Consider the following 26,110-nt stretch of genomic DNA (forward strand, 5'->3'; position numbering starts at 1 on the left):
CACGTCGGCCACACGCCCGCGTCCTCCTGGCGCGGTGGAGAAGATGACTGGCACTGTGGGCTAGTGGGCTGCACAGTGTTGGGCGGCTGGGCGCCAGGTAAGTCCAGGTGAGGTTTCTCTCCTCTCTGCCTTTTCTGTTTTTGTTTTTGTTTTCTATTTCTGCTGTTGTTTTTGATTTAGCATAAATGCCAAACCATTTTATAAAATGCTGAAAATATTTATGGGAACCTCTAAAATTAATTCCAACAGCCCAAAAATACTTTCAAGATTATTTGAACATTTAAAAATATTTATAGCATTTAAATATCCAAATGCAAATACTTTATGATTTAATTCAAAGATCCAAAGTGTCCTAGAAAAGTGAGCACCATTTTTGGCAGAGGTTGTGGACCAAGGCAAATATTATGAGCATTTTAGAAGGGCATTTCAGGTTCATTGAAAAGATTTAATTTTGACCCTAGTTGAATTCATTTACTGCTAGGGTTTAACAGTCCCCATTTCAAATTCATTTGAAATTAAACATGATGACATAAATGCTTTCATGCAATTAGCTACAAACAATTCTAGGGTTGTGACAACCCCACTCGCCCCACTCCTCTCTCCCCCTCCCCATTCTGGATCAGGGGGACAACCGCCCCGACGCCGCTCGACCCCGTCGCCGCCGCCCGGATCGCCACCTCGTCGAACTACCTCCCCGTCATCCTCTATGTCGTCGCCTCCTCCCCTGCGCCGGCCGTCCCCGTCAACCTCCCTGTGCCCCGCTGCCCCGTGCCCTACCTCCCCCTCGTGAGTGCCCCTCCTCTCTCCCGCGCGCCCGCACGCGCACTCGCCACCACCCGCTCCGCCTTGGACCGCACCCGCGTGTGCACCGCGGCGTTCCGCCACTGCTCACGCCGCGCCATCGCGCCCCCGCGCGGCTGATGCTACTAGCACAGCTGCTAGCCCCTGCCGCCTACTCGCTAGTGCCGGCCGCCGCTCCCGCGCATCCTGCTTGGCCACCGCAGCCAAAGCCGCGCCCTGCTTCCCCCGGCGTATTGTGCGTGCGCCGCACCTCCCCCTCGCCGCTGGTGCTACAGCCTCGGCCAGCCGCCGCTCGGCCACCGCCCACTGCGGGCCGCTGCTTGCATGTCGTCGCCGCCGCCGCCCGCGCGCCCCGCGCCTGTTCGCTCCTGCCGCCACTGCCACGGCTCCGCCGCTCGCCGCTGCGCTGCTCCACTACCGCCTAGTCCGCTCCCCGCGTCCCGCTCCGGCCAGCGCCCCATGGCCTCGTGCCTCGCCACGCCTTGCCTCCGCCCTCTCCTCCTCCCGCCCACGCGCCACTAGTCGCGCCGGCGCCACCCCTCGCCTCCACCCACCGTGGCCTCGGCTAGCCGCGCCGGCTTGCCCCACCGTCGGTGCCCCGGCGTCCTCGTCCTGCCCTGCGGGCGAGTGCCCTCTCGGGTGCGCCCGCACCCGGCACCCGCACTCGGTAGCCCGCCCTACTAGTGCCCCCTGGCCCTATGACAGTGGGGCCCCACCCCTCCCAGAACGATTAAAAAAGAATTTAAAATAATAATTAATTAATTAATTAAAGAATTAATTAACTTAATTAATCATGTTTAATTAACCTAATTAGCTAATTAACTTAATTAACTTTTGTTAATTAACTAAGCAGTCTATGACCAGTGGGACCCACATGTCAGTTTGACCCAGTCGACACCTCTGTTGACTGCTGACATCATGATGACATCGGCAAACACTATTCTGGATAATGTTGATTTAAAATAATTAAATAAATCCTAAAAATGATTTAAATCTTTTAAAATTAATATAAAATAAACCGTAGCTTGGATGGAAAAACTTTGTATATGAAAGTTGCTTAGAACGACGAGACGAATCCGGATACGCAGCCCGTTCATCCGCCACACATCCCTAGCATAGCGAACATGCAACTTTCCTCCTCCGGTTCATATGTCCGAAAACGCGAAACACCGGGGATACTTTCCCGGATGTTTCGCCCTTCACCAGTATCACCTCCTACTGCGTTAGGGCACACCTAGCACCGCTAATTGTCATGTCATGCATCGATATGCATCTGTTTGCATTGTATTCATTGTTTCTTCCCCCTCTACTCTCTGGTAGACTACGAGACTCACGCCGCTGCTGGTGCCCCGATCGACTACGTTGTTGACGACCCCTACTTGCCGGAGCAACCAGGCAAGCCCCCCCCCCTTGATCACCAGATATTGCCTATTCTTCTCTCTACTGCTTGCATTAGAGTAGTGTACCATGTTACTGCTTTCCGTTAATCCTATTCTGATGCATAGCCTATCCTTGCTACTACTGTTGTTACCTTACCTGCAATCCTAAATGCTTAGTGTAGGATGCTAGTTTATCATCAGTGACCCTACATTCTTGTCCGTCTGCCATGCTATACTATTGGGTCGTGATCACTTGGGAGGTGATCACGGGTTTATACTTATATACATAATACATGATATATGTGGTGACTAAAGTCGGGTCGGCTCGTAGAGTACCCGCGAGTGATTCACGGATTGGGTCCGAAAGGACATTTGTCCTGACGGCCCTCTGAGTGAACCTTTGTGGCCAAGCGACAGGGTAGGTTGAGACCACCTAGGAGAGAGGTGGGTCTGGCCCTGGTCGGTGACGAGATCTTGGTATTTGATCTGAGTCTGGCCATTCGCCTATACACACTAACCAACTACGCGGGAACAGTTATGGGCACTCGATGTCGTGGTATCAGTCGAAGCCTTCGTGACATCAGCGACTGAGCGGCACGCGCCGGATTGGACTAGAACGCCTGCTCTTGTATTAGGAAGGCTAGGTCTGCTTTCGGCCGCCCACGCAACGTGCAGGTGTGCAATGGGCGATGGGCCCAGACCCCTGCGCTATATGATTTAGACCGGCGTGCTGACCTCTCTATTGTGCTTAGGTGGGGCTGCGACGTGTTGATCTTTCGAGGCCGGGCATGACCCAGGAAAGTGTGTCCGGCCAAAGGGGATTGAGCGTGTTGGGTTATGTGGTGCACCCCTGCAGGGAAGTTTATCTATTCGAATAGCCGTGTCCCTCGGTAAAAGGATGACCCGGAGTTGTACCTTGACCTTATGACAACTAGAACCGGATACTTAATAAAATACACCCTTCCAAGTGCCAGATACAACCCGGTGATCGCTCTCTCATAGGGCGACGAGGGGAGGATCATCGGGTAGGATTATGCTATGGGATGATACTTGGTGAACTTACCATCTACTCTCTTCTACATGCTGCAAGATGGAGGCGGCCAGAAGCATAGTCTTCGATAGGACTAGCTATCCCCCTCTTATTCCGGCATTCTGCAGTTCAGTCCACCTATACTACCCCTTTCATTGATACCAATGCATATGTAGTGTAGCTTCTTGCTTGTGAGTACTTTGGATGAGTACTCACGGTTGCTTTGCTCCCCCTTTTCTATACCCAGTTGTTGCGACCAGACGTTGGAGTCCAGGAGCCAGACATCACCGTCAACGACGACTCCTACTACTCTGGAGGTGCCTACTACTACGTGCAGGCCGCTGACGACGACCAGGAGTAGTTTAGGAGGATCCCGGGTAGGAGGCCTGCGGCTCTTTCGATATGTATCCCAGTTTGTGCTAGCCATCTTATGGCAACTTGTTTAACTTATGTCTGTACTCAGATATTGTTGCTTCTGCTGACTCGTCTATGATCGAGCTCTTGTATTCGAGCCCTCGAGGCCCCTGACTTGTAATATGATGCTTTTATGACTTATTTTATTTGTAGAGTTGTGTTGTGATATCTTCCCATGAGTCCCTGATCTTGATTGTACACGTTTGCGTGTATGATTAGTGTATGATTGAATCGGGGGCATCACAAACTGTGTCTTCAAGCAAAAGCTAGCTAGGGTCGCAGTTATACTTGAAGCAGTGAGGCAAAGCATGGATCAGTGGAGGTTAGCAGGAGCTAAAGGCATAGAGAACCCGTTCGGGGATTTTCCTGCAAGAGAGTAGCTTCCATTGATATGTTTTTCCTTTTTCTTTTTTCTGCTGGGCTCAAGTTGGCTTGAACCCAGTTCAGACCATTTGGTCCCAAACTCTGTTTTCCTTTATGCTCTCTGCCTAAATCTAATGAAGTCAGCGATGCTGGATCTTCAAAAAACTGTATAAGCACAAGCTACAAACATCAAAATCTCAATCATTAGTGCACTCAGACTATAAGATGAGGTGGATTCTTGAGGGAAATTAATCCACCGGAGGAAGATCCAATCATAGCTCGCACCACATGACAAGATGGTGTCACGGTGCCATCCACACCGCAAAAGACCACTATCTTCTCGCCCTATATCAAGGAGCACCCCCCACCCCACCCCACCCCATCCGCGTGAGCCCGAGAGGTAGTCAGTCATTGCCACACATCATGGAGGACGACCACCTCACCACATAAAGAGCCCAAGGGCAAATGTCGATTGATGTCCACAACGCAGAACACATAATGGACGTAGCAATAGAACGAGATCGATAGACGGAGTCACCCTGGATTTCGTCAGGGCTGTCACCTCTCATCACCCCCGCCACATTGCATTTGCCAGAGAGTGGACCCCAATTCCCTCCCGCCCAGTCTCGAAGGCGCAATTTCACCAGACAATATGGACCACATGAGGGAGAGAGCACAATGACCCGAGGAAGAATCAAACCCTCTCCGGAGCTACGTGACTGTTGCAAATAATCGAGTCGCCACTTGGAACCAACCGAGCTCGCTGCTGCACAGACTCCAACCCATCGCCCAATAAGACACCTCCAAGGAGGAGACGACGTCGTAGTGTTGCCACCGCCAAATCACAGGGATTTGAGAGTTTCACCTAAGCACAGGGGCAGTTGTACCTCAATGTCACCTCCAAGAGGGAAACCGGCGCCTGAAGCATTGTCGGTGTCGTGGCTGCCATCGCTCGCTAAGGGTTCCCCTCGGACAGGGGCCCACACCAGCATCCACCAAGACAGCCGCCAGATCCCTCCAAAGAAAAGGCATCAGAGATCAAGACAGGATGGCAGGGCGAGAATTGCGCGAGGTTGGAGCCGACTTTAGATTTTGTGAAGAGGAATAATGGCGAGGACCTTCTGTCTCCGCCCACCGAAAACCCTAGGTCGCCCCCAATCTATAGTTCCCACCACGATGCATCCCCCCTCGTTGTCGTCGGAGGCAGCCGCTGGGATCCCAGTGCGGTCTCTAGGGAAGGTGGTGGCGAGGCCTTCGGCTGCTCCCGAACCACCGAGGAATTAGGCTCAACCCCGAGGAAGAATCCAAAAGACGATTTGATCCTTAGTTTTTTGTCGTCGCCTTCTTCTGGCTAGGACCGACGACTTCCAGACCGCTGGCCAACAACTTTATCTTGGCTCCAAGGTTATTCCGAGGTCAATATGCGGCATCGAGTTTTGCTCATGCCGCGTCATCGGCCAAGAGGAAGATGTCATTGATATACTCCATGAATTGCGTTTCCCCTACTTTTGTAAGAGCATCTCCAACAGAAGCGCTAGATATGCCGCGCGCAGGAAATAACAACTATATAGCGCGCGTGTGACCGAAACTAGCGCTCCAGCAATCACGCTAAAACCCCGCACGCGGTAAACTAGGTTTAGCATGCTGAGGAATACGACATCGTGCACTATGTATTTGGGTCGCGAGCGAGCAATCGCCGCCCTGACCTTTCCGGCCGCCCCGCCCCGTGCCGCTACTGGCGAATTTTCACCGATGGATGGCCGCGCCGACATCCCCCCAACCCCTTCCTACACCCGTGACCCCTCCGTCGCTGCTGCAAACCTTAGCACCGGTTTGACCTTCGGCTTCGCCACCGGCGCCGCACCGGCTCCAAGCATCGGTCTCGCACGAGGCCTCTTCGTGGCGCCCTAGACGAATTCGTAGGGTGGCTTCACGCCGCCGCCCATCGTGAAGCCACGGAGCTCTGGATCCAACCGACCGATGGCGACGGTGGCGATGGTGGCCCAAAAGAAGAGGAAGGTGGACGACGCTTCTAGGCGCGTGAAGAAGATTCCAGTAGTGCGTCCGGTCGCGCCTCCGCTGCCTGAAGCGCCGGAAAGCTCGCAATATGACACATCTAACCTTGATGATAGGCAAAAGGAGTATATCAACCTTTGTCGTGATCAATTCTTGGTTCGAAAAAGATTTATGGGCATGGGATGTATGGGAGCTACCATGGGAGGCTTGGGAGGTACCATGGGAGGCATGGGGGCTACCATGGGAGGCTTGGAGGCATGGAAGGTACCATGCGAGGCATGGGAATGGGAGCCATGTGCGGCATGGGAGCACCTACGGGAGACATGGATGGCTTCGGGGCTCCCATGGGAGGCATGAGTTTTGGGTCTTTCATAGGAGGCATGGGAGCACCTTCGCGTAACATGGGTGGACGCATGGCTTTCGGTTTGCCTCACATGCCTTCGCTTGATGCCTTTAGAGATAGTGCGAACACCGTTCGAGTTTCCAATGACGAAGAGGAGGAAGAAGATGGGGCATGATTGTTCATGTTTCATTCTTTTGTGTGAACTTGTTTGTCATGAACTTGCTTGTGGTTTCGTGAAAAACTATGCCATGAATTTGAATTATGCTATGTTACTTAACTCATGATTTTGCATATTTTTCAAGAGAATACTAACACCCACACATGTGGCAATCTTGCAACTCGTTCACATGCGTGGATCATCGTCCAGTTAGGTTTGCACGAATCTTGACACACTGAGGCAGTTTTCGCATGCCATGTAGGACGGGGCTAGTGTGTGGGCATTGGAGAGTTCGCCCGCACGCCCACATGCCCTGCAGCATGCAGTTTGCCAGCTGCACTGTGTGGGCGACCTAGTTTCTGCCGACACAGCCACCACCTAGTCCACACGCGTATGGGTGAACTAATTTTCGCCCACACGACACTCGTACGTTGTTGGATGGCAACTGCAGTTACGCGTATGTCGCAACTAGGTAAACACACATGGCAACTATGATTCGGTGTGCTATTTTGCTGCGCCTGATTCATCTCTATAGATCTTGATGCTCAATGTGTAAGAAGCTTCATCGAGGTCTTTCTTTGAAAAACTCTTTTCAAACACTCCTTTATGCTTTCCAGAAAATTCTACATTATTTCCGATCAATAATATGTCATTCACATATACTTATCAGAAATGTTGTAGTGCTCCCACTCACTTTCTTGTAAATACATGCTTCACCGCAAGTCTGTATAAAACCATATGCTTTGAACACTTTATCAAAGCATATATTCCAACTTCCGAGATGCTTGCACCAGTCCATAGATGGATCGCTGGAGCTTGCTCACTTTGTTAGCACCTTTAGGATCGACAAAACCTTCTGGTTGCATCATATACAACTCTTCTTTTAAGAAATCCATGAAGGAATACAATTTTTACATCCATTTGCCAGATTTCATAAAATTCGGCAACTGCTAACATGATTGGACAGACTTTTAAGCATCGATATGAGTGAGAAAATCTCATCATAGTCAACACCTTGAACTTGTCAAAAACATTTTGCGACAATTCGAGCTTTGTAGATAGTAACACTACTATCAGCGTCCGTCTTCCTCTTGAAGATCCATTTATTCTCAATTACTCACCGATCATCGAGCAAGTCAATCAAAGTCCATACTTTGTTCTCATACATGGATCCCATCTCAGATTTCATGGCCTCAAGCCATTTTGCAGAATCTGGGCTCATCATCGCTTCCTCATAGTTCGTAGGTTCGTCATGGTCAAGTAACATGACTTCCAGAACAGGATTACCGTACCACTCTGGTGCGGATCTTACTCTGGTTGACCTACGAGGTTTGGTAGTAACTTGATCAGAAGTTTCATGATCATCATCATTAGCTTCCTCACTTACTGGTGTAGGAATCACTTGAACTGATTTCAGTGATGAACTATTTTCCAACAAGGGAGCAGGTACAGTTACCTCATCAAGTTCTACTTTCCTCCCACTCACTCCTTTCGAGAGGAACTCCTTCTCTAGAAAGGATCCATTCTTACCAACGAATATCTTGCCTTCGGATCTATGATAGAAGGTGTACCCAACAGTTACTTTTCGGTATCCTATGAAGACACACTTCTCTGATTTGGGTTTGAGCTTATCAGGATGAAACTTTTTCATATAAGCATTGCAACCCCAAACTTTAAGAAACGACAACTTAGGTTTCTAGTCAAACCATAGTTCATACGGTGTCGTCTCAACAGATTAGACGGTGCCCTATTTAATGTGAATGTAGCTGTCTCTAATGCATAACCCCAAAACGATAGCGGTAAATCAGTAGGAGACATCATAGATCGCACCATATCTAGTAAAGTACGATTACAACGTTCGGACACACCACTACGATGTGGTGTTCCGGGTGGCGTGAGTTGCGAAACTATTCCGCATTGTTTCAAATGAAGACCAAACTCGTAACTCAAATATTCTCCTCCACGATCAGATCGTAGAAACTTTATTTTCTTGTTACGATGATTTTCCACTTCACTCTGAAATTATTTGAACTTTTCAAATACTTCAGATTTATGTTTCATCAAGAAGATATACCCATATCTGCTCAAATCATCTTTGAAGGTCAGAAAATAACGATACCCGCCGCGAGCCTCAACACTCATCGGACTACATACATCAGTATGTATTATTTCCAACAAGTTTGTTGCTCGCTCCATTGTTCTGGAGAACGGAGTCTTAGTCATCTTGCCCATGAGGCATGGTTCGCAAGCATCAACTGATTCATAATCAAGTGATTCCAAAAGCCCATCAACATGGATTTTCTTCATGCGCTTTACACCAATATGACCTAAACGGCAGTGCCACAAATAAGTTGCACTATCATTATTAACTTTGCATCTTTTGGCTTCAATATTATGAATATTTGTATCACTACGATCAAGATTCAATAAACCATTCACCTTGGGTGTACGACCATTGAAGGTTTTATTCATGTAACAGAACAACAATTATTCTCTGACTTTAAATGAATAAATGTATTGCAATAAACATGATCAAATCATATTCATGCTTAACGCAAACACCAAATAACATTTATTTAGGTTCAACACTAATCCCGAAAGTATAGGGAGTGTGCGATGATGATCATATCAATCTTGGAACCACTTCCAACACACATCATCACTTCACCCTTAACCAGTCTCTGTTCATTCTGCAACTCTAGTTTCGAGTTACTAATCTTAGCAACTAAACTAGTATCAAATACTGAGGGGTTGCTATAAACACTAGTAAAGTACACGTCAATAACATGTATATCAAATATACCTTTGTTCACTTTGCCATCCTTCTTATCCGCCAAATACTTGGGGCGGTTCTGCTTCCAGTGACCAGTCCTTTGCAGTAGAAACACTTAGTCTCAGGCTTAGGTCCAGACTTGGGCTTCTTCACTTGAGCAGCAACTTGCTTTCCGTTCTTCTTGAAGTTCCCCTTCTTCCCTTTGCCCTTTTCTTGAAACTAGTGGTCTTGTCAACTATCAACACTTGACGTTTTTCTTGATTTCTACCTTCATCGATTTCAGCATCACGAAGAGCTTGGGAATCGTTTCCGTTATCCCTTGCATATTATAGTTCATCACGAAGTTCTAGTAACCTTGTGATAGTGACTAGAGAACTCTGTCAATCACTATCTTATCTGGAAGATTAACTCCCACTTGATTCAAGTGATTGTAGTACTCAGACATTCTGAGCACATGCTCACTAGCTGAGCTATTCTCCTCCATCTTGTAGGCAAAGTTCTTGTCAAAGGTCTCATACCTTTCGACATGGGCATGAGTCTGAAATACTAATTTCAACTCTTAGAACATCTTATTATATGCTCTATGGCGTTCAAAACATTTTTGAAATCCCGGTTTTAAGCCGTAAAGCATGGTGCACTAAACTATCAAGTAGTCATCATACCGAGCTTTACCAAACGTTCATAACGTCTGTATCTGCTCCTGCAATAGGTCCGTCACCTAGCAATGCATCAAGGACATAATTCTTTTGTGCAGCAATGAGGATAATCCTCAGATCACGGATCTAGTCTGCATCATTGCTACTAACATCTTTCAACATAGTTTTCTCTAGGAACATATCATAAATAAAACGAGGAGCTACATCGCGAGCTATTGATCTACAACATAGTTATGCAAATACTATCAGGACTAAGTTCATGATAAATTAAAGTCCAATTAATCATATTACTTAAGAACTCCCACTTAGATAGACATCCCTCTAGTCATCTAAATGATCACGTGACCCAAATTAACTAAACCATGTCCGATCATCACGTGAGATGGAGTAGTTTTCAATGGTGAACATCACTATGTTGATCATATCTACTATATGATTCACGCTTGACCTTTCGGTCTCAAGTGTTCCGAGGCCATATCTGCATATGCTAGGCTCATCAAGTTTAACCCGAGTATTCTGCGTGTGCAAAACTGGCTTGCACCCATTGTATGTGAACGTAGAGCTTATCACACCCGATCATCACGTGGTGTCTTGGCACGACGAACTTTCGCAACGGTGCATACTCAGGGAGAACACTTATACCTTGAAATTTAGTGAGAGATCATCTTATAATGCTACCGTTGATCTAAGCAAAATAAGATGTATAAAAGATAAACATCACATGCAATCAATATAAGTGATATGATATGGCCATCATCATCTTGTGCCTGTGATCTCCATCTCCAAAGCACCGTCATGATCACCATCGTCATTGGCTTGACACCTTGATCTGCATCGAAGCATCGTTGTCGTCACGCCAACTATTGCCTCCACGACTATCGCTACCGCTTAGTGATAAAGTAAAGCAATTACATGGCGATTGCATTTCATATAATAAAGCGACAACCATATGGCTCCTGCCAGTTGCCGATAACTGTGTTACAAAACATGATCATCTCATACAATAAAATTTAGCATCATGTCTTGATCATATCACATCACAACATGCCCTGCAAAAACAAGTTAGACGTCCTCTACTTTGTTGTTGCAAGTTTTACGTGGCTGCTACGGGCTGAGCAAGAACCGTTCTTACCTATGCATCAAAAACCACAACGCGGTATAGTGATTATTTTCTGATCTTCAGAAAGAACCCTGTTCATTGGATCCGATTCAACTAAAGCAGGAGAAACAGACACCCACTAGCCACCTGTGTGCGAAGCACGTCGGTAGAACCAGTCTCGCGTAAGCGTACGCGTAATGTCGGTCTGGGCCGCTTCATCCAACAATGCCGCTGAATCAAGAATCAACTACTAATGGCAAGCAATATGTATATACCCACGCCCACAACTCCTTTGTGTTCTACTTGTACAAATAACATCTACGCATAAACCTGACTCGGATGCCACTGTTGGGGAACGTAGTAATTTCAAAAAAATTCCTACGCACACGCAAGATCATGGTGATGTATAGCAACGAGAGGGGAGAGTGTCGTCCACGTACCCTCATAGACCGTAAGCGGAAGCATTATGAGAACGCGGTTGATGTAGTCGTACGTCTTCACAATCCGACCGTTTCAAGTACCGAACACACGGCACCTCCGAGTTCAGCACACGTTCAGCTCGGTGACGTACCACGAACTCACGATCCAACAGAGCTTCGCGGGAGAGTTCCGTCAGCACGACGGCGTGATGACGATGATGATGATGCTACCGACACAGGGCTTCGCCTAAGCACCGCTACGATATGACCGAGGTGGATTATGGTGGAGGAGGGCACCGCACACGGCTAAAAGATCAACTGATCAACTTGTGTGTTCATGGGGTGCCCCCCTCCCCCGTATATAAAGGAGTGGAGGAGGGGGAGGGACGACCCTCTACTATGGCGCGCCCTGGGAATCCTACTCCCATCGGGAGTAGGATGCCCCCCTTCCATGTAGGAGTAGGAGAGAAGGAAAGGGAAAAGATAAGAGAAGGAATCGAAGGAGGGGGCGTCGCCCCTCCCCCTAGTCCAATTCGGACTAGGCCTTGGGGGGGGCGCAGCCTCCCCTCTCTCTTTCCCCTAAAGCCCAATAAGGCCCATATACTCCCTGGCGAATTCCCGTAACTCTCCGGTACTCCGATAAATACCCGAACCACTCAGAACCTTTTCGATGTCCGAATATAGCCTTACAATATATCGATCTTTATGTCCCGAACATTTCGAGACTCCTCGTCATGTCCATGATCTCATCCGGGACTCCAAACAACCTTCGGTACATCAATACACATAAACTCATAATACCGATCGTTGCCGAACGTTAAGCGTGCGGACCCTACGGGTTCGAGAACAATGTAGACATGACCGAGACTTATCTCCGGTCAATAACCAATAGCGGAACCTGGATGCTCATATTGGCTCCTACATATTCTACGAAGATCTTTATCGGTCAAACCACATAACGGTATACGTTGTTCCCTTTGTCATTGGTATGTTACTTGCCCGAGATTCGATCGTCGGTATCTCAATACCTAGTTCAATCTCGTTACCGGCAAGTCTCTTTACTCGTTCCGTAATGTATCATCCCACAACTAACTCATTAGTCACATTGCTTGCAAGGCTTATAGTGATGTGCGTTACCGAGAGGGCCCAGAGATACCTCTTCGACAATCGGAGTGACAAATCCTAATCTTGATCCATGCCAACTCAACAAATACTATCGGAGACACCTGTAGAGCACATTTATAATCACCCGGTTATGTTGTGACGTTTGGTAGCACACAAACCGGTATTCAGGAGTTGCATGATCTCATAGTCATAGGAACATGTATAGTTATGGAGAAAGGAATAGCAACAAACTAAACGATCATCGTGCTAAGCTAACGGATGGGTCAAGTCGATCACATCATTCTCTAATGATGTGATCTCGTTAATCAAATGACAACTCATGTCTATGGTTAGGAAACGTAACCATTATTGATTCAACGAGCTAGTCAAGTAGAGGCAAACTAGTGACACTCTGTTTGTCTATGTATTCAGTATTCACACATGTACTAAGTTTACGGTTAATACAATTCTAGCATGAATAATAAACATTGATCATGATATAGGGAAATAAATAATAACTTTATTATTGCCTCTAGGGCATATTTCCTTCAGTCTACCCCAGCTTCAGCTACCAGCATGACTACGATCAAGTCATGCAACATTGACTGCAATGGGATCCACGCGGTTATGGGTGGCATCGGCTTGGGGTCAAGCCGAATTCAAGAAGGGATGTAGGAGCCTCTACTAGGTGGGTTGTGGGCTTGTCCCTCGACCGATACATGGGCCTGGCCCATCGGGAAACCACTGAAGTTGTAGACTACAAGTACCAGCAAGTAGACATCGTTCTGGTTATCCAGTGGGTCAATGAACCCGGCGGCGGCGGCTATCTTCTTCCCCTTCTTCATTCTTCCCCAATTCTTGTATCCTGTGATTGTAATCCCTAAATTGCTACACGAATTCGTGAGAAGAGTAATAAATTGAGAGGATTATCATTAGGTTGCTAACATGCTCCGCCAACAGAAGATGATATAAGCATCAAAAGGGTAAATCATGGTAAACAGAGATGGATGATGAAACTAATACAAGGATGAATCCACTATGGTTTTTCTATGACGAAGAGACCAAAAGGGAATGATGTGGTGAAGATGGTTGATGTCGCGGAGCCCTTCTATCGATTCCGCCTCCGATCCCCTTTTCAGACGCTAGGGTTCTCGAGTCTGGCGGAGTTTATGATCTTTCCGTGGCCTTTTTTTTCCCAATCTGAAGAGACATGGGCTTAATATAGTTGACCAGGAGGCGGGGGCGGTGGCAGCTGGTTGAGCGCCCACGCTCGTGCCGGACACCATCTTCTCCTCTGAACCCCTGGCGTGGCTGTATTTCGCCCCATTTGACTTGAGCTTTTTATGGCAAGTTCCTATATCACGTAAATCAACAATCTGTAGGTGCAGCCGTACAGGTCCCTTGCCGCTAAAGAAGTGGCCTTTAGAATCCCTCGCAACAGCAGCGGTTTGCACCCGCCCCCACATCGGCGTGGAAGGATGCATCCACGTTCACTTTCACCGTCTTGGTTGATTTGTACCTTGTGCGCGCGGCACGTGTCTGGCCGTGTGAATTTAGCAAGAAACGGGCGACGCCATGACAAGGTCGAGATATGAACTCGGCTCGAGCATGCCAGTGCAAGCGTATATCGATTATACCGCTCGTGGTTTGCCCCTCCCGTCTATATATATGGTCCATGGAGCTGATGGCCACGGGACACATTCCTGAGAGACAGGCAAAGCGGCCCGTTCTCGCACGACCACCTGTCAGCCAGAAACAAAAGCAAAACACGTGTCAGTTAGGCTCTCTGAATCCCGCTAGAAAAGACCCACATGCATGCATGAAGGCGACCAATCAACCAGGGGCTTGATCAGGACTGGGAGCCGGTCTCCATTATCACATGCGAAAAAAGCACCTGGTCGTCACGACGACACATGCTAATTAACATGCAGCAGCCGGGCGGAGCCCTGAATTCCTTCTAACCACGTGCATTCAAGATGATCGTCATTACGCTGACAACACAAATTAACAAGGTATTGTCTCTGGGAAAAAATGGGGAGGCGGCTGCGTGGTCCATATCAACGAAAGGAGTGCATAGAAAGCCAAAGTAAAATATAATAAGAGGCAAGTCGATGAAGCAACAAAATTAGATGGATTTCCTTCAAACCAAATTCCAAACTAGCACAACAACAACAACAACAACAACAACAACAGGTTCAAAACTCGCATAATTTCAAAAGGAGCATCCGTTCTTATACCGACACAGCTTGGTCATTCTGAGCTTTGATCGTGGAAGCTGTCTTCCTTTTTGTCTTCTAATTGTAGCTTTTTACAGCTCTTAATCTAGCACGAGGGACTGGTTCAAACAAAGATCGATCAACGTGCATGCGTTAAAGGACCGGGCTGCAGGTAGGACGGACAGCACGACGTAGTTTCTCGCAGAGATTGTTAAAATGTAACTCTGTGGCAAGTTGCATCCTCTCTTATTTTTAGCTAGATCAATGCAACCATGCAAGTAGCATTTCTTTAAAAGGAAGGCTCCCTACTAATGAACAAAACTTCCGTTTTCTTTACATCGTCGTTAAATAATCATGCGCCGATTGAAGGTATTTGGTTTCCTCTGCTATATAAGCGCTCAAGTTATTCTATAGCTCATACGATGTTCGGTGCTTCCAAATATTGCAAGAACCCAAGAGAGAACAATGGTGATCAGCTCCCATTGCTCGGCAATTAGTATGAAACCGACATGGAGCTTGGCGCTGCTGCTCATCCTGGTCATGATGATGATTCGAGTCCATGGCCAGTCTTCTACCTCCGGTAAGACAAGATTTTCCCCTTGAAGTTCCTGCACTCTCCAATCCCTGCTCCATCTGTATGCACTGTTAGTTTACTTTGGCGTACCCTCTTGACTGGAATCTTAACAATAAACGTATTGCTTGCTACTGAATATCTAATCACACCAGCCATTATCTTGGCGTAGATCTTAAACTTGAAACACATGAAACTGATACAAATTCTCCACGTGCAGGGTTCATAAGCATCGATTGCGGAAACAGTGGCACCTACAACGACAGCATAACAGGAATACAGTACCATTCTGATGATGGATTTGTCGAGGGTGGATTGAGCCACAAAATTTCAACAGAGTTCATGGCTGATGCGGCTAGTGAGCAAGCAAAAACCTTGAGAAGCTTCCCTGACGGCTCACGGAATTGCTATACGCTGCCATCCATCATCGGCAAGAAGTATCTGTTGAGGGCCTTGTTTAGTTACGGCGACTACGATGGGTTGAACAGGACTCTGGACGGGTCGCCATTTCTGTTTGGGCTCCATATTGGCGTCAATTTCTGGGATACGGTGAACTTGACATATTGGAATCCATCAATCACTGCATGGAAGGAAGTGCTCACCGTTGCTCCAGGCAACTCCATGTCGGTCTGTCTGATAAACTTCGGTACAGGGACTCCATTCGTGTCTGTGTTGGAGCTGAGGCCACTGCTAGATGCGATGTACCCTTTTGTGAATACTTCCGTATCAGTTGGCTACTTTAGACGCATCAGATTTGGTGAAGTCGCTGATTTTATCACAAGGTGAGACTGACATCCATCATAGTTTTGGATTAGAACTGAATTATGCCTGCCAATGGTTTTAAAATATGTTGGCTTGCTCAGCACATTTGGAGTGTGTGCTCTTATGCTTCCTGAATCTCAAACAGAAAATAAATATTACTCCCTCCGATCTAAAATAAGTGTCGCAGTTTTGCACTAAGGTTAGTTTAGTCAAAGCTGCGACACTTATTACGGGTCGGAGGGAGTACATCTCAACTTGCCAAGAATTTGAGATTCCCAGCTCCAATTGAACAAAAAAGGGAGTGTTTACATGATTTACCTTGTCTTTTGTGTGCAATGCAGATATCCAGTGGATCCTTACGACCGGTTCTGGGAGGGCTGGTCTTCGTACCACAACACCTACCCCTGGATCAACCTGAACACTAGCAGTCAAGTGGAGATTCTCCCGGGTGACGACTACTTCAATGTGCCGATGGCCATCTTCCAGAAGGCCACGACCCTAGACGCAAACTACTCCTCCATGTGGATCGGCATTGAAAAGGACAATGTGGACTCTAAGAGCGTCCGCCTTCTCCCGATCTTCCATTTTGCTGAAATCAATGGTAGCAACCCAAACAGAAGGTTCGACATCTATAACGCCGGCGATTTGCTGCACCGAGGCTTCTTCCCGTCGCTTTTACAGGCCAACAGCTTGTATGACAGCGGGCAATTCTTGTATAACGGCGATGCGTTCTACACCCTGAATATGACGCGTGGCTCGATCCTGCCCCCGCTCATCAACGCGTTCGAGGTGTACTCGCTCATTCGGATGGAAAACTTTACCGCTGACTCCCAGGATGGTAAGATCGACCATCGACATAGATATTGCACGCATATGACGAATATATCATGCGTGTGGCAAGATTCGCACCATCATCATGCAGCTTATTCAGTTGATGAACAGCACCTCCAGCTCCCTGCACTTAAAACAGATCTTAATGACAAAAATCTCATTGTATACTTGTGTAGACCCCTGAAGATTCTCAACTCCATTAGACATTGCCAGTATCCTCATTAAAGTAATAGAAACAAGTTTATCAACCAGCTGATTCAGTCCTACACTAAACTCCTTAGTAAGACAATAACCAGCTGATTCAGTCCTACACTAAACTCCTTAGTAAGCCATGTTCTAAAGTTCAACGGCCCACAAACCATGGCCAAGACCGTTGTAGAGGAATGGATTGATACAATTTATTTTCTTCTATTAAAATAACTTTGCAACTAGTTAAGTACTTAAGTTAATGTCTACATTCTTTTAAATACATATGAACGCCCATACCCAACACATACAGCTTTTTTCATTCCATTTATATTTGTTTCCATTGTCTTTTGGCTGTTGTAGTCAGTTACATGAAAGAAGTCAAGAAACACTACAATTTGACACGAATAAACTGGAATGGAGATCCGTGCTCCCCAAGAGAATATTCCTGGGAAGGTTTGACTTGCGACTACTCTAAGAGCAACCAGAATCCGAGGATTGTTGGAGTGTAAGAACCTAACAGGGACTTGTACCATATACATTTCGGAATCTGAACATCACAATTCAATATTTTTTAACTTTTGAAGCACATTCTGTTATATAAATAATTTACTGTAAACCTGAACCACAAAAAGATACTAGAATAATCTCAAGGAAACATGTTAGCTCAATGATATCACAAAATGAAGACATTTGTATTGAATGATTTTTTTTTTGCAGAAATCTGTCTACCAGCGGACTGAAAGGTGGATTAACCATAGCATTCATGAACATGGTATCACTGGAAAACCTGTAAGTGGTGCCTACCACAAAATATTAATGGGATAAATGAGGTTATGTTAACATCTTTGTGATCCTAAGCATAAAACATATGCAGGGATTTGTCACACAACAATTTGACAGGAGGTATTCCAGACTACCAAATAAAGTCAATAAAAGTTCTGTAAGTCTCTGCTGATTATAATGTTTGGGTGATGATATAATTTTAGAGAATGGTTTTAACTATTATTTTACAGAGATTTGTCATATAACCAACTCGATGGACCAATCCCTCATTCTATTCTTCAAAGATATCAGGCCGGTCTGCTTGACTTAAGGTTTGCATGCTCTGTTGCACAATCCTTTCGTCTTGACTGAATGTTTCACAATTTCTTACAACAGAAGAAAAAAATAGATCAAACTAAACAACTACACCGAAAAGAAACAGGGTTAAGCCTCATAGAGAAAAAATCAAGGTTTAGCAAAAATCTTCGCACATTTCACAAAACAAGAGTTATACAAGTTTGACTTTCTGTGGCAACAGTTTGGTTGGTGTTACATTTTGTGGCATGCCACATTTTTCCAGCACCAAGCCGCAGCAGCCTCATTGTCGTATATGTGAACACTTACCAAATTTGACGAAGTTGTGATGGCCAATTCGGGTGCCACAAGAAGTGTGTGCAGCAACACTTGCGCAGAGCATTGCATTGATCTAAACATTCCATCAGTTACGTGTACTAGTATAACTATAAGGCTTTATCATCTATCGGCATTCAATATGAGAAATAGATAAGGACATTTAGTAACTGCACATGATTTACAAACCATGAAGTTTCTTCTTTTAGATTGCATAGATGAGAAACCATGAAGTTTATTCGTTCAGAGTGCATACATGTTTAGCATGTTAGTCGTGTTAGAAAATGGAGGCATCTTCTAATCATAATTTTGTAGAGCTGTTGTAGCTAACATCTTATGTGTTCATTTTTTTTCTATATGTTCTGTAATGGTGCCACTAGGTTAGAAGGCAATCCCGTATGCTCAAAAGTCAAAGATACGTACTGTTCAAATAAGAAGAGCACCAAATCTACCATGGTCATCGCAGTGATAGTTCCTGTAGTACTTGTATCCCTCCTAGTAGTGATGTGCATACTCTGGAAATTGTGCTGGAAAGGTAAAACAATACATTTCGCTCTTAAATTCCCTTCCATCAATGGAATAGGTGGTAGAAATTAAACAGCAGCTTCACACCAAAACTTTCATGTAACACACTACTTTTTGACTCTGCGGGGATGTCAGGAGACACTGAGGATTATGCTATGTATGAAGAGGAGACGCCCCTACATATTGACATCAGACGGTTCACCTACATAGAGCTAAAGCACATAACAAACGACTTCAATTCAATAGTTGGAAAGGGAGGTTTTGGTACTGTTTATCATGGCACAATGGAAAATGCTGATGAAGTGGCGGTAAAGGTGCTTATGGAGACATCAATAGCGGAGTCAACGGATTTCCTCCCTGAGGTATACCATAAGACCAACTAGGTCAAATTAATGATTCTTCAACAGAAAGTAAACTATAAGTGTGCAAGATATCAATCCTTTCCAGAGTCCATATCCAATGAAATGATGCAACTGGCTTCAGCTCTAGGATGATTGGTAACTATATCTGTTGCTGCAGGTGCAAACCTTGTCCAAAGTTCATCACAAGAATCTCGTAACTCTACAAGGATATTGCCAGAACAAGAAGTGCCTAGCCCTCATTTATGACTTCATGCCCAAAGGAAATCTTCAACAGCTTTTAAGAGAAGGTTTTTCTCTCCACTATTTCAAAAGCACACACCAACAGCTTTCATTAACTACTTGGAAACCACCTACGTGCTACTCCCTCCGTTCACAAATATAAGATGTTTTGTATATTTCAATATGGACTACATAGAGACTGAAATGAGTGAACAAACACACTAAAACTTGTCTATATACATCCGATTCAGAAAAAATTTAAAACATCTTATATTTGTGAACGGAGGGAGTAAATTTTATATTGCGCTTCGCAGCATAATAAAAAATTGATAGGACCTAGCATAAGTTTTTTTAAAATCAAATCAAATAAATCTGGCATTGACACCCTAGACCCTACTGTAAACAAGGAGTTTTTTAAATAAAATCTGATTTCCTTGTTAAAGGTGTAGTTGGTTGCATAGACTGTTATTGCTGCTGCTAATCATACACTTGAGTTGGTGGACCTAGTTCTTTTTAGAGCTTTTCTTTTTTAGAAAATTCTACTTAGAATTGTCCATTGTCAAATTCATAACCATAGCATGGTCATAGATACTTGGCTAACAAATTTGGGTACAACAGTTACATATCTCTGCTCAGTCATAGTTATGACTTGATAGTTGCATATTTAAAATCAGTAAGAAACAAAGCAATGACGGAGGTACATATTCAAAGAATACTTCAATAGCTTGGTTCCATTGTTAAAAGAAAAATCTTTGTTAAAGAGAAGGAAAAACAGTGATCTCTTGAAGATCAAAGAGCTTATTTATGCCAGCTTCAGACCATAATAGACCCATTGATACCAAGGTTAATCATTGTGTGTTGTTTTAACATCATTTTCTGAAGTTAAATGTGCAAAATTACAAAGCTAGTATGTATGCTACCATGCATGTATCTTGTGGCACTTAAATTAAATTTGGTACATCTTGATGCAGGAGAAGACTACAGTTTGAATTGGGAACAGCGACTTCATATTGCACTTGATTCTGCACAAGGTTGGAATTTCATTTACATGCTTCCTTTAGGCGATCTATGTATGTATCCATATGTTGACAAAGTAAACTACAGGACTGGAATATCTACACGAGTCATGCACCCCATCAATAGTTCACAGAGATGTCAAGACCGCTAACATCCTTCTGGACAAGAACCTGGTGGGGATCATAGCTGATTTTGGGCTTTCACGGGCTTTTAACGATGCGCACACACACATATCCACTGTTGCTGCTGGCACTCTTGGCTACCTTGACCCCGAGTACCATGCAACTTTCCAGCTCACCACCAAGACAGATGTTTACAGCTTCGGCATCGTGCTCTTGGAGATCATCACTGGCAAGCCCCCGGTGTTGATGGACCCTCAAACCTACCACCTACCAAATTGGGTACGCCAAAAGATTGCCAAAGGCAGTATCCAAGATATCGTGGACAAGAAGCTGTTGGATCAGTATGACACCAGTTCCCTGCAGAGTGTGGTGGACCTTGCCATGAACTGCGTCGAAAGCGCAGCCATGGACCGTCCTACCATGACCGAAGTTGTTTCAAGGCTAAAAGTGTTGCTGCCAACGGTTCCAAGTGAAAAGCAGTATGCTTCTGCGTCCTCTCGATGTACGAACTCCATGGATGCTGAAATGCGAAGGCAGTTCCAGTTGCTGATTTCTGAAGAAAGGAACGAGGAGAGCTCCTTCCAGTCTGGTTATACCGGTGGGATGCCAGAATTAAACCCTCTATCTGGACGTTGAAGGGAAAATACCAGCTGAGTTGTTGCATCTGCTTAGTTAAAGTTTGGTAATTTGCTATTGTGTTGTCATTGGTTGTTTATAAACTACAATTCATTCATTTTATTTCCAGTTCCCAGTCTTGCTTGCTGTTTGGATGAGGAGTACTTTTTTGCGCGACACTGGGGTTTAGTTCAAGTAATTTTGAAAAAGGAAGCATCTTCTTCCATGCGATGAGAACTCGGTGATCTATTAACCGGTGCTCGAACATTAGGGTCTAAACCAAATCGAAAACAAGTAGTCAGCTTAAACACTGCTACTTTAGAATTCCAAGTTTTATCCCCAATCCCTCTTGCATGCTGTTGAATTAGATTAAAAATGCGTGCTCACTGTACCAAATCCTCTGAGCAATTGTCGAGTTCATCGACCATCCCAAAAATATGTTTTTTTTTAGAAAAGGAGGACGACCCCCGGCCTCTGCATCTGGACGATGCATACGGCCATATTATTGATTATTGACACAAGACCTTACAGAGTCATACAACAATAAGCCTAAAGCCACCAAACTAAGCACCATCTGTCGCTATCTCTATCCAGTTGATGTAGGGGCGCTGAAAGTCTGGGCCTAATACCAAACAGACCACGCAGCCAAACCAAACATCTAAGACTTGGGGTCCCAACCAGGTCGCCTGCCGGGTATGGGCACCCACCAGTCCGGCGTGCTTCTCAACCAGGACGCCTGCCGGGTATGAGGCCGCCGCAGCCACCTGCCACGAATCCATCTTCAGAGCTGTACTGTTGCATCAACCTTGCCAGGTCTAACTGCCGCCGACGCCAGGCAGCGTCACCCTCCTGCGCGAGTCCATCTCCGCTCATGAGGCGCCGAGTCTCCACTGCGCCACGCCGCCGAGATCCGCCGTCATCAATGGAGCAGATGAAACGCCACTCCTCCTCTTGTCCCCTCCAACCACCACTTGCTCCAAAATGATGCCCCCATGAGGGAGAACGATACCGAAGGCACCGTCATCATCCGATCCGGTAGACCCAGATCTAGGGTTTCCCCTGGAACTTCCCGATCAGGTTGATGTGACCTGCAACGACGATGCCTCCAGAAGGGAACGACGTCTGAGACGCCGCCATCGTCCGCCAAGACTGCAGTCAGGCGCGATTTTCACCGGAAGCCACGTCTTCCCGACCTCGCGGCTGGCTGGAACCGAGCAGAACCTCGCCACGAAGACGTATGTCGCCGTCGGTACTCCGGCGGAGATCCGGCATCTCCTCACCGGTCCCTCCACGCGCCGCCAGTCGGCGGAAAGCCTCCCCGCGACGGATCCAAACGGGACGTTGGATCCGCAGTGACCACCGTCACCATCATGGCGAGGACAGCCCACCCCGCCGGATGGGGCGCTGCCACCGCCGCCGTCCATGCAGGGCCGCCGCTCCACCGGCGATGGTGCTCCGGCCCCCGCCGCACAGCCCGGATTCGCCGTCCCAGCCGCCGCCGTTAGATCGCAAGAGAGGAGCCGCCCCCGCCGCCTCAGATGGGATCCGCCGCATCCACCCGCCCAGAAACCTTCGGCACCGGGCCCGCCGCCACCGCAGCCCACGCCGGCGGCAGCGGCGGCAGGAGGGGGCGGCAAGAAGGTGCTGGCGGCGCTAGGGTTTCGGGGCCCCTGGCGCCGCCTGGGGGGAGGCGACGCGAGGGGTTACCTTAAAATTGGGCTATTTGCCAGTAAGTAGGGCACTCAACCATCCCAAAAATATATGTGATGGGGTACTATATGAATCAATGAGCGAGTTAGCACCTATATAAGCTACCAAGAGGCTGATGCTTATGAAGGGGCAGAAATGGAACCACATGACATACCTAACCCTCGTCCGCCGTCGGCCCTCGCCCGCAGACAGCTCCTCGACTCGGCCGCTTACTGCAGCGCCTTCTTCGCCTCCAGGCCGAGACCCGGGCTGTTGTGGCGGTGGTCTTGGGGAGAGGGGCGGGGCGAACCCGCGCCGTGCGAAAACCCATGGCCGCCATCCCCGACGGCGACGGCAGAGGGCCGTGCCTGCTATGCGTTCTGCAATCTGGTCTGGTCCAGTGAACCCAAACGACCGCACGCGCGGAGCCGAGTCGCGCGTGTAGGCCCTACTGCCCTAAGGCCCCCGCAACAGCTGAATCACTCGTGCTTCTGGAGTTCTGGGTTGAGAGAAAGTCCACCCACCTTATCCCCCGTTTATTTTATACTACTGGATTACATTTCTTTTGTCGATAAGGCCAAGCCCATATACGTACAGCATTGCAAAGACCATCCTTACAGCATCTCCAACGGGCATGCGGCAGCGCGGCACGCTAATAACGGTAGCCCTCCCATTAACTACTTCATTTTCATTTATAAATTTAATAATAATAGAAATCCATGTTCTACCGAGACAGAATTTAGAACTTGCTATCCTCTTGCCTCCTAATAGGCAAAGGTTGATCTATGTAGAAAGACCGATTCATTCGGATCGATATGAGGACCAAACTCTATTGCATTGCCAGAATCCATGTTCCATATTTGAAGCGGGAGCGTTTTAGCGCGTGGGGATGATGGTTGCTTTTTCAGGCACAGCAAAATAGCACACCGATGTAGCGTTTCATCAGGCTAAAAGATCAAACGATCAATTGTTGTGTCTATGGGGTGCCCCCCTGCCCCCGTATATAAAGGGGCAAGGGGGATGCGGTCGGCCAGGGAGGAGGCGCGCCAGGAGGAGTCCTGGAGTAGGACTCCCCCCCCCCCTCCCCTTTCCTAGTTGGATTAGGACTTGGGAGGGGGAAAGAGTGGAGGAGAAGAAGGAAGGGGGGGCGCCGCCCCCCTCTCCTTGTCCTATTCGGACTGGGGGGAGGGGCGCGCGGCCCAGCCCTAGCCGCCTCTCCTCTCTTCCACCTAGGCCCACTAAGGCCCATTAAGTCCCCGGGGGGTTCCAGTAACCTCCCGGTACTCCGGTAAAATCCCGATTTCACCCGGAACACTTCTGATATCCAAACATAAGCTTCCAATATATCAATCTTCATGTCTCAACCATTTTGAGACTCCTCGTCATGTCCGAGATCACATCCGGGACTCCGAACAACCTTCGGTACATCAAAACATATAAACTCATAATATAACCGACATCGAAACTTTAAGCGTGCGGACCCTACGGGTTCGAGAACTATGTAGACATGACCGAGACATGTCTCCGGTCAATAACCAATAGAAGAACCTGGATGTTCATATTGGCTCCCACATATTCTATGAAGATCTTTATCGGTCAGACCGCATAACAACATACGCTGTTCCCTTTGTCATCGGTATGTTACTTGCCCGAGATTCGATCGTCGGTATCTCAATACCTAGTTCAATCTCGTTACCGGCAAGTCTCTTTACTCGTTATGTAATACATTATCCCGCAACTAACTCATTAGTAGCAATGCTTGCAAGGCTTAAGTGATGTGCATTACCGAGAGGGCCCAGAGATACCTCTCCGATATTCGGAGTGACAAATCCTAATCTCGAAATATGCCAACCCAACAAGTACCTTCGGAGACACCTGTAGAGCACCTTTATAATCACCTAGTTACGTTGTGACGTTTGGTAGCACACAAAGTGTTCCTCCGGTAAACGGGAGTTGCATAATCTCATAGTCATAGGAACATGTATAAGTTATGAAGAAAGCAATAGTAACATACTAAACGATCAGGTGCTAAGCTAATGGAATGGGTCATGTTAATCACATCGTTCTCCTAATGATGTGACCCCGTTAATCAAATGACAACTCATGTCTATGGTTAGGAAACATAACCATCTTTGATCAAAGAGCTAGTCAAGTAGAGGCATACTAGTGACAATCTGTTTGTCTATGTATTCACACATGTATTATGTTTCTGGTTAATACAATTCTAGCATGAATAATAAACATTTATCATGATATAAGGAAATAAATAATAACTTTATTATTGCCTCTAGGGCATATTTTCTTCAATTATTAAAATTGATAATATTGATGAAAGTGATGATGAAGACTCCCGCCTAGATATGAATTGCCTGTTGTTCCTGAGGGTTATGTTATGGATGAGGAAACTGCTAGAGACTTTCTTGCTTGCAACGATAGGAGTGATCTTAAGAAATTATTAGCTAAGCTGAAACAAAAAACTCTGAATGCTAGAATGAAATATGATCCTGCTTATGCTACTTCACCTATCTTTGTTACTGATAAGGATTATGAATTCTCTATCGATCCTGAGTTAATTACTTTAGTTGAATCTGATCCTTTCTATGGATATGAATCTAAAACTGTTGTGGCACATCTTACTAAATTAAATGATATAGCCACCCTGTTCACTAAACTCGCTACTATTATATCCTTAAATTATTTCCGTTCTCATTAAAGGGTGATGCTAAGATATGGTTTAATTCTCTTGATCCTGGTTGTGTGCGTAGTCCCCAGGATATGATTTATTGCTTCTCTGCTAAATATTTCCCCGCTCATAAGAAACAAGCTGCTTTAAGGGAAATATATAATTTTGTGCAAATTGAAGAAGAGAGTCTCCCACAAGCTTGGGGGAGGCTTCTCCAATTACTTAATGCTTTACCTGATCGTCCTCTTAAGAAAAATGAAATACTTGATATCTTTTATAATGGACTAACCGATGCTTCCAGAGACCACCTGGATAGTTGTGCTAGTTGTGTTTTCAGGGAAAGAACACCAGATGAAGCTGAAA

The 26,110-nt window shown here is 46.4% G+C and overlaps 1 protein-coding gene and 1 pseudogene across 1 annotated transcript; both read left to right on the plus strand.

Moving 5' to 3' along the window:
- Positions 1–921, plus strand: part of LOC125546969 — a 41,150-nt pseudogene extending 40,229 nt beyond the window's left edge.
- A 14,293-nt stretch (positions 922–15,214) lies between these two features.
- On the plus strand, positions 15,215–21,406 carry LOC125545090 (probable LRR receptor-like serine/threonine-protein kinase At1g51810). Its single transcript, XM_048708953.1, has 12 exons — positions 15,215–15,350; positions 15,562–16,123; positions 16,445–16,941; positions 17,484–17,628; positions 17,841–17,912; positions 17,998–18,063; positions 18,137–18,217; positions 18,896–19,050; positions 19,176–19,402; positions 19,560–19,689; positions 20,593–20,652; positions 20,726–21,406. The coding sequence occupies exons 1-12, from the start codon at positions 15,236–15,238 to the stop codon at positions 21,394–21,396; spliced, it is 2,781 nt and encodes a 926-aa protein (XP_048564910.1). The 5' UTR covers positions 15,215–15,235; the 3' UTR covers positions 21,397–21,406.
- The last annotated feature ends 4,704 nt before the right edge of the window (positions 21,407–26,110 follow it).

Source organism: Triticum urartu, chromosome 3, assembly GCF_003073215.2.
Source record: "Triticum urartu cultivar G1812 chromosome 3, Tu2.1, whole genome shotgun sequence".
In the NCBI taxonomy this organism is placed as follows: domain Eukaryota; kingdom Viridiplantae; phylum Streptophyta; class Magnoliopsida; order Poales; family Poaceae; genus Triticum; species Triticum urartu.

Coding starts and splice junctions, on each gene's coding strand:
- LOC125545090 (XM_048708953.1), top strand. CDS start 15,236: ATGGTGATCAGCTCCCATTGCTCGGCAATTAGTATGAAACCGACATGG. Junction 17,913..17,997: donor ATGGTATCACTGGAAAACCT/GTAAGTGGTGCC, acceptor AAACATATGCAG/GGATTTGTCACACAACAATT. Junction 19,690..20,592: donor TCAACAGCTTTTAAGAGAAG/GTTTTTCTCTCC, acceptor ATCTTGATGCAG/GAGAAGACTACAGTTTGAAT.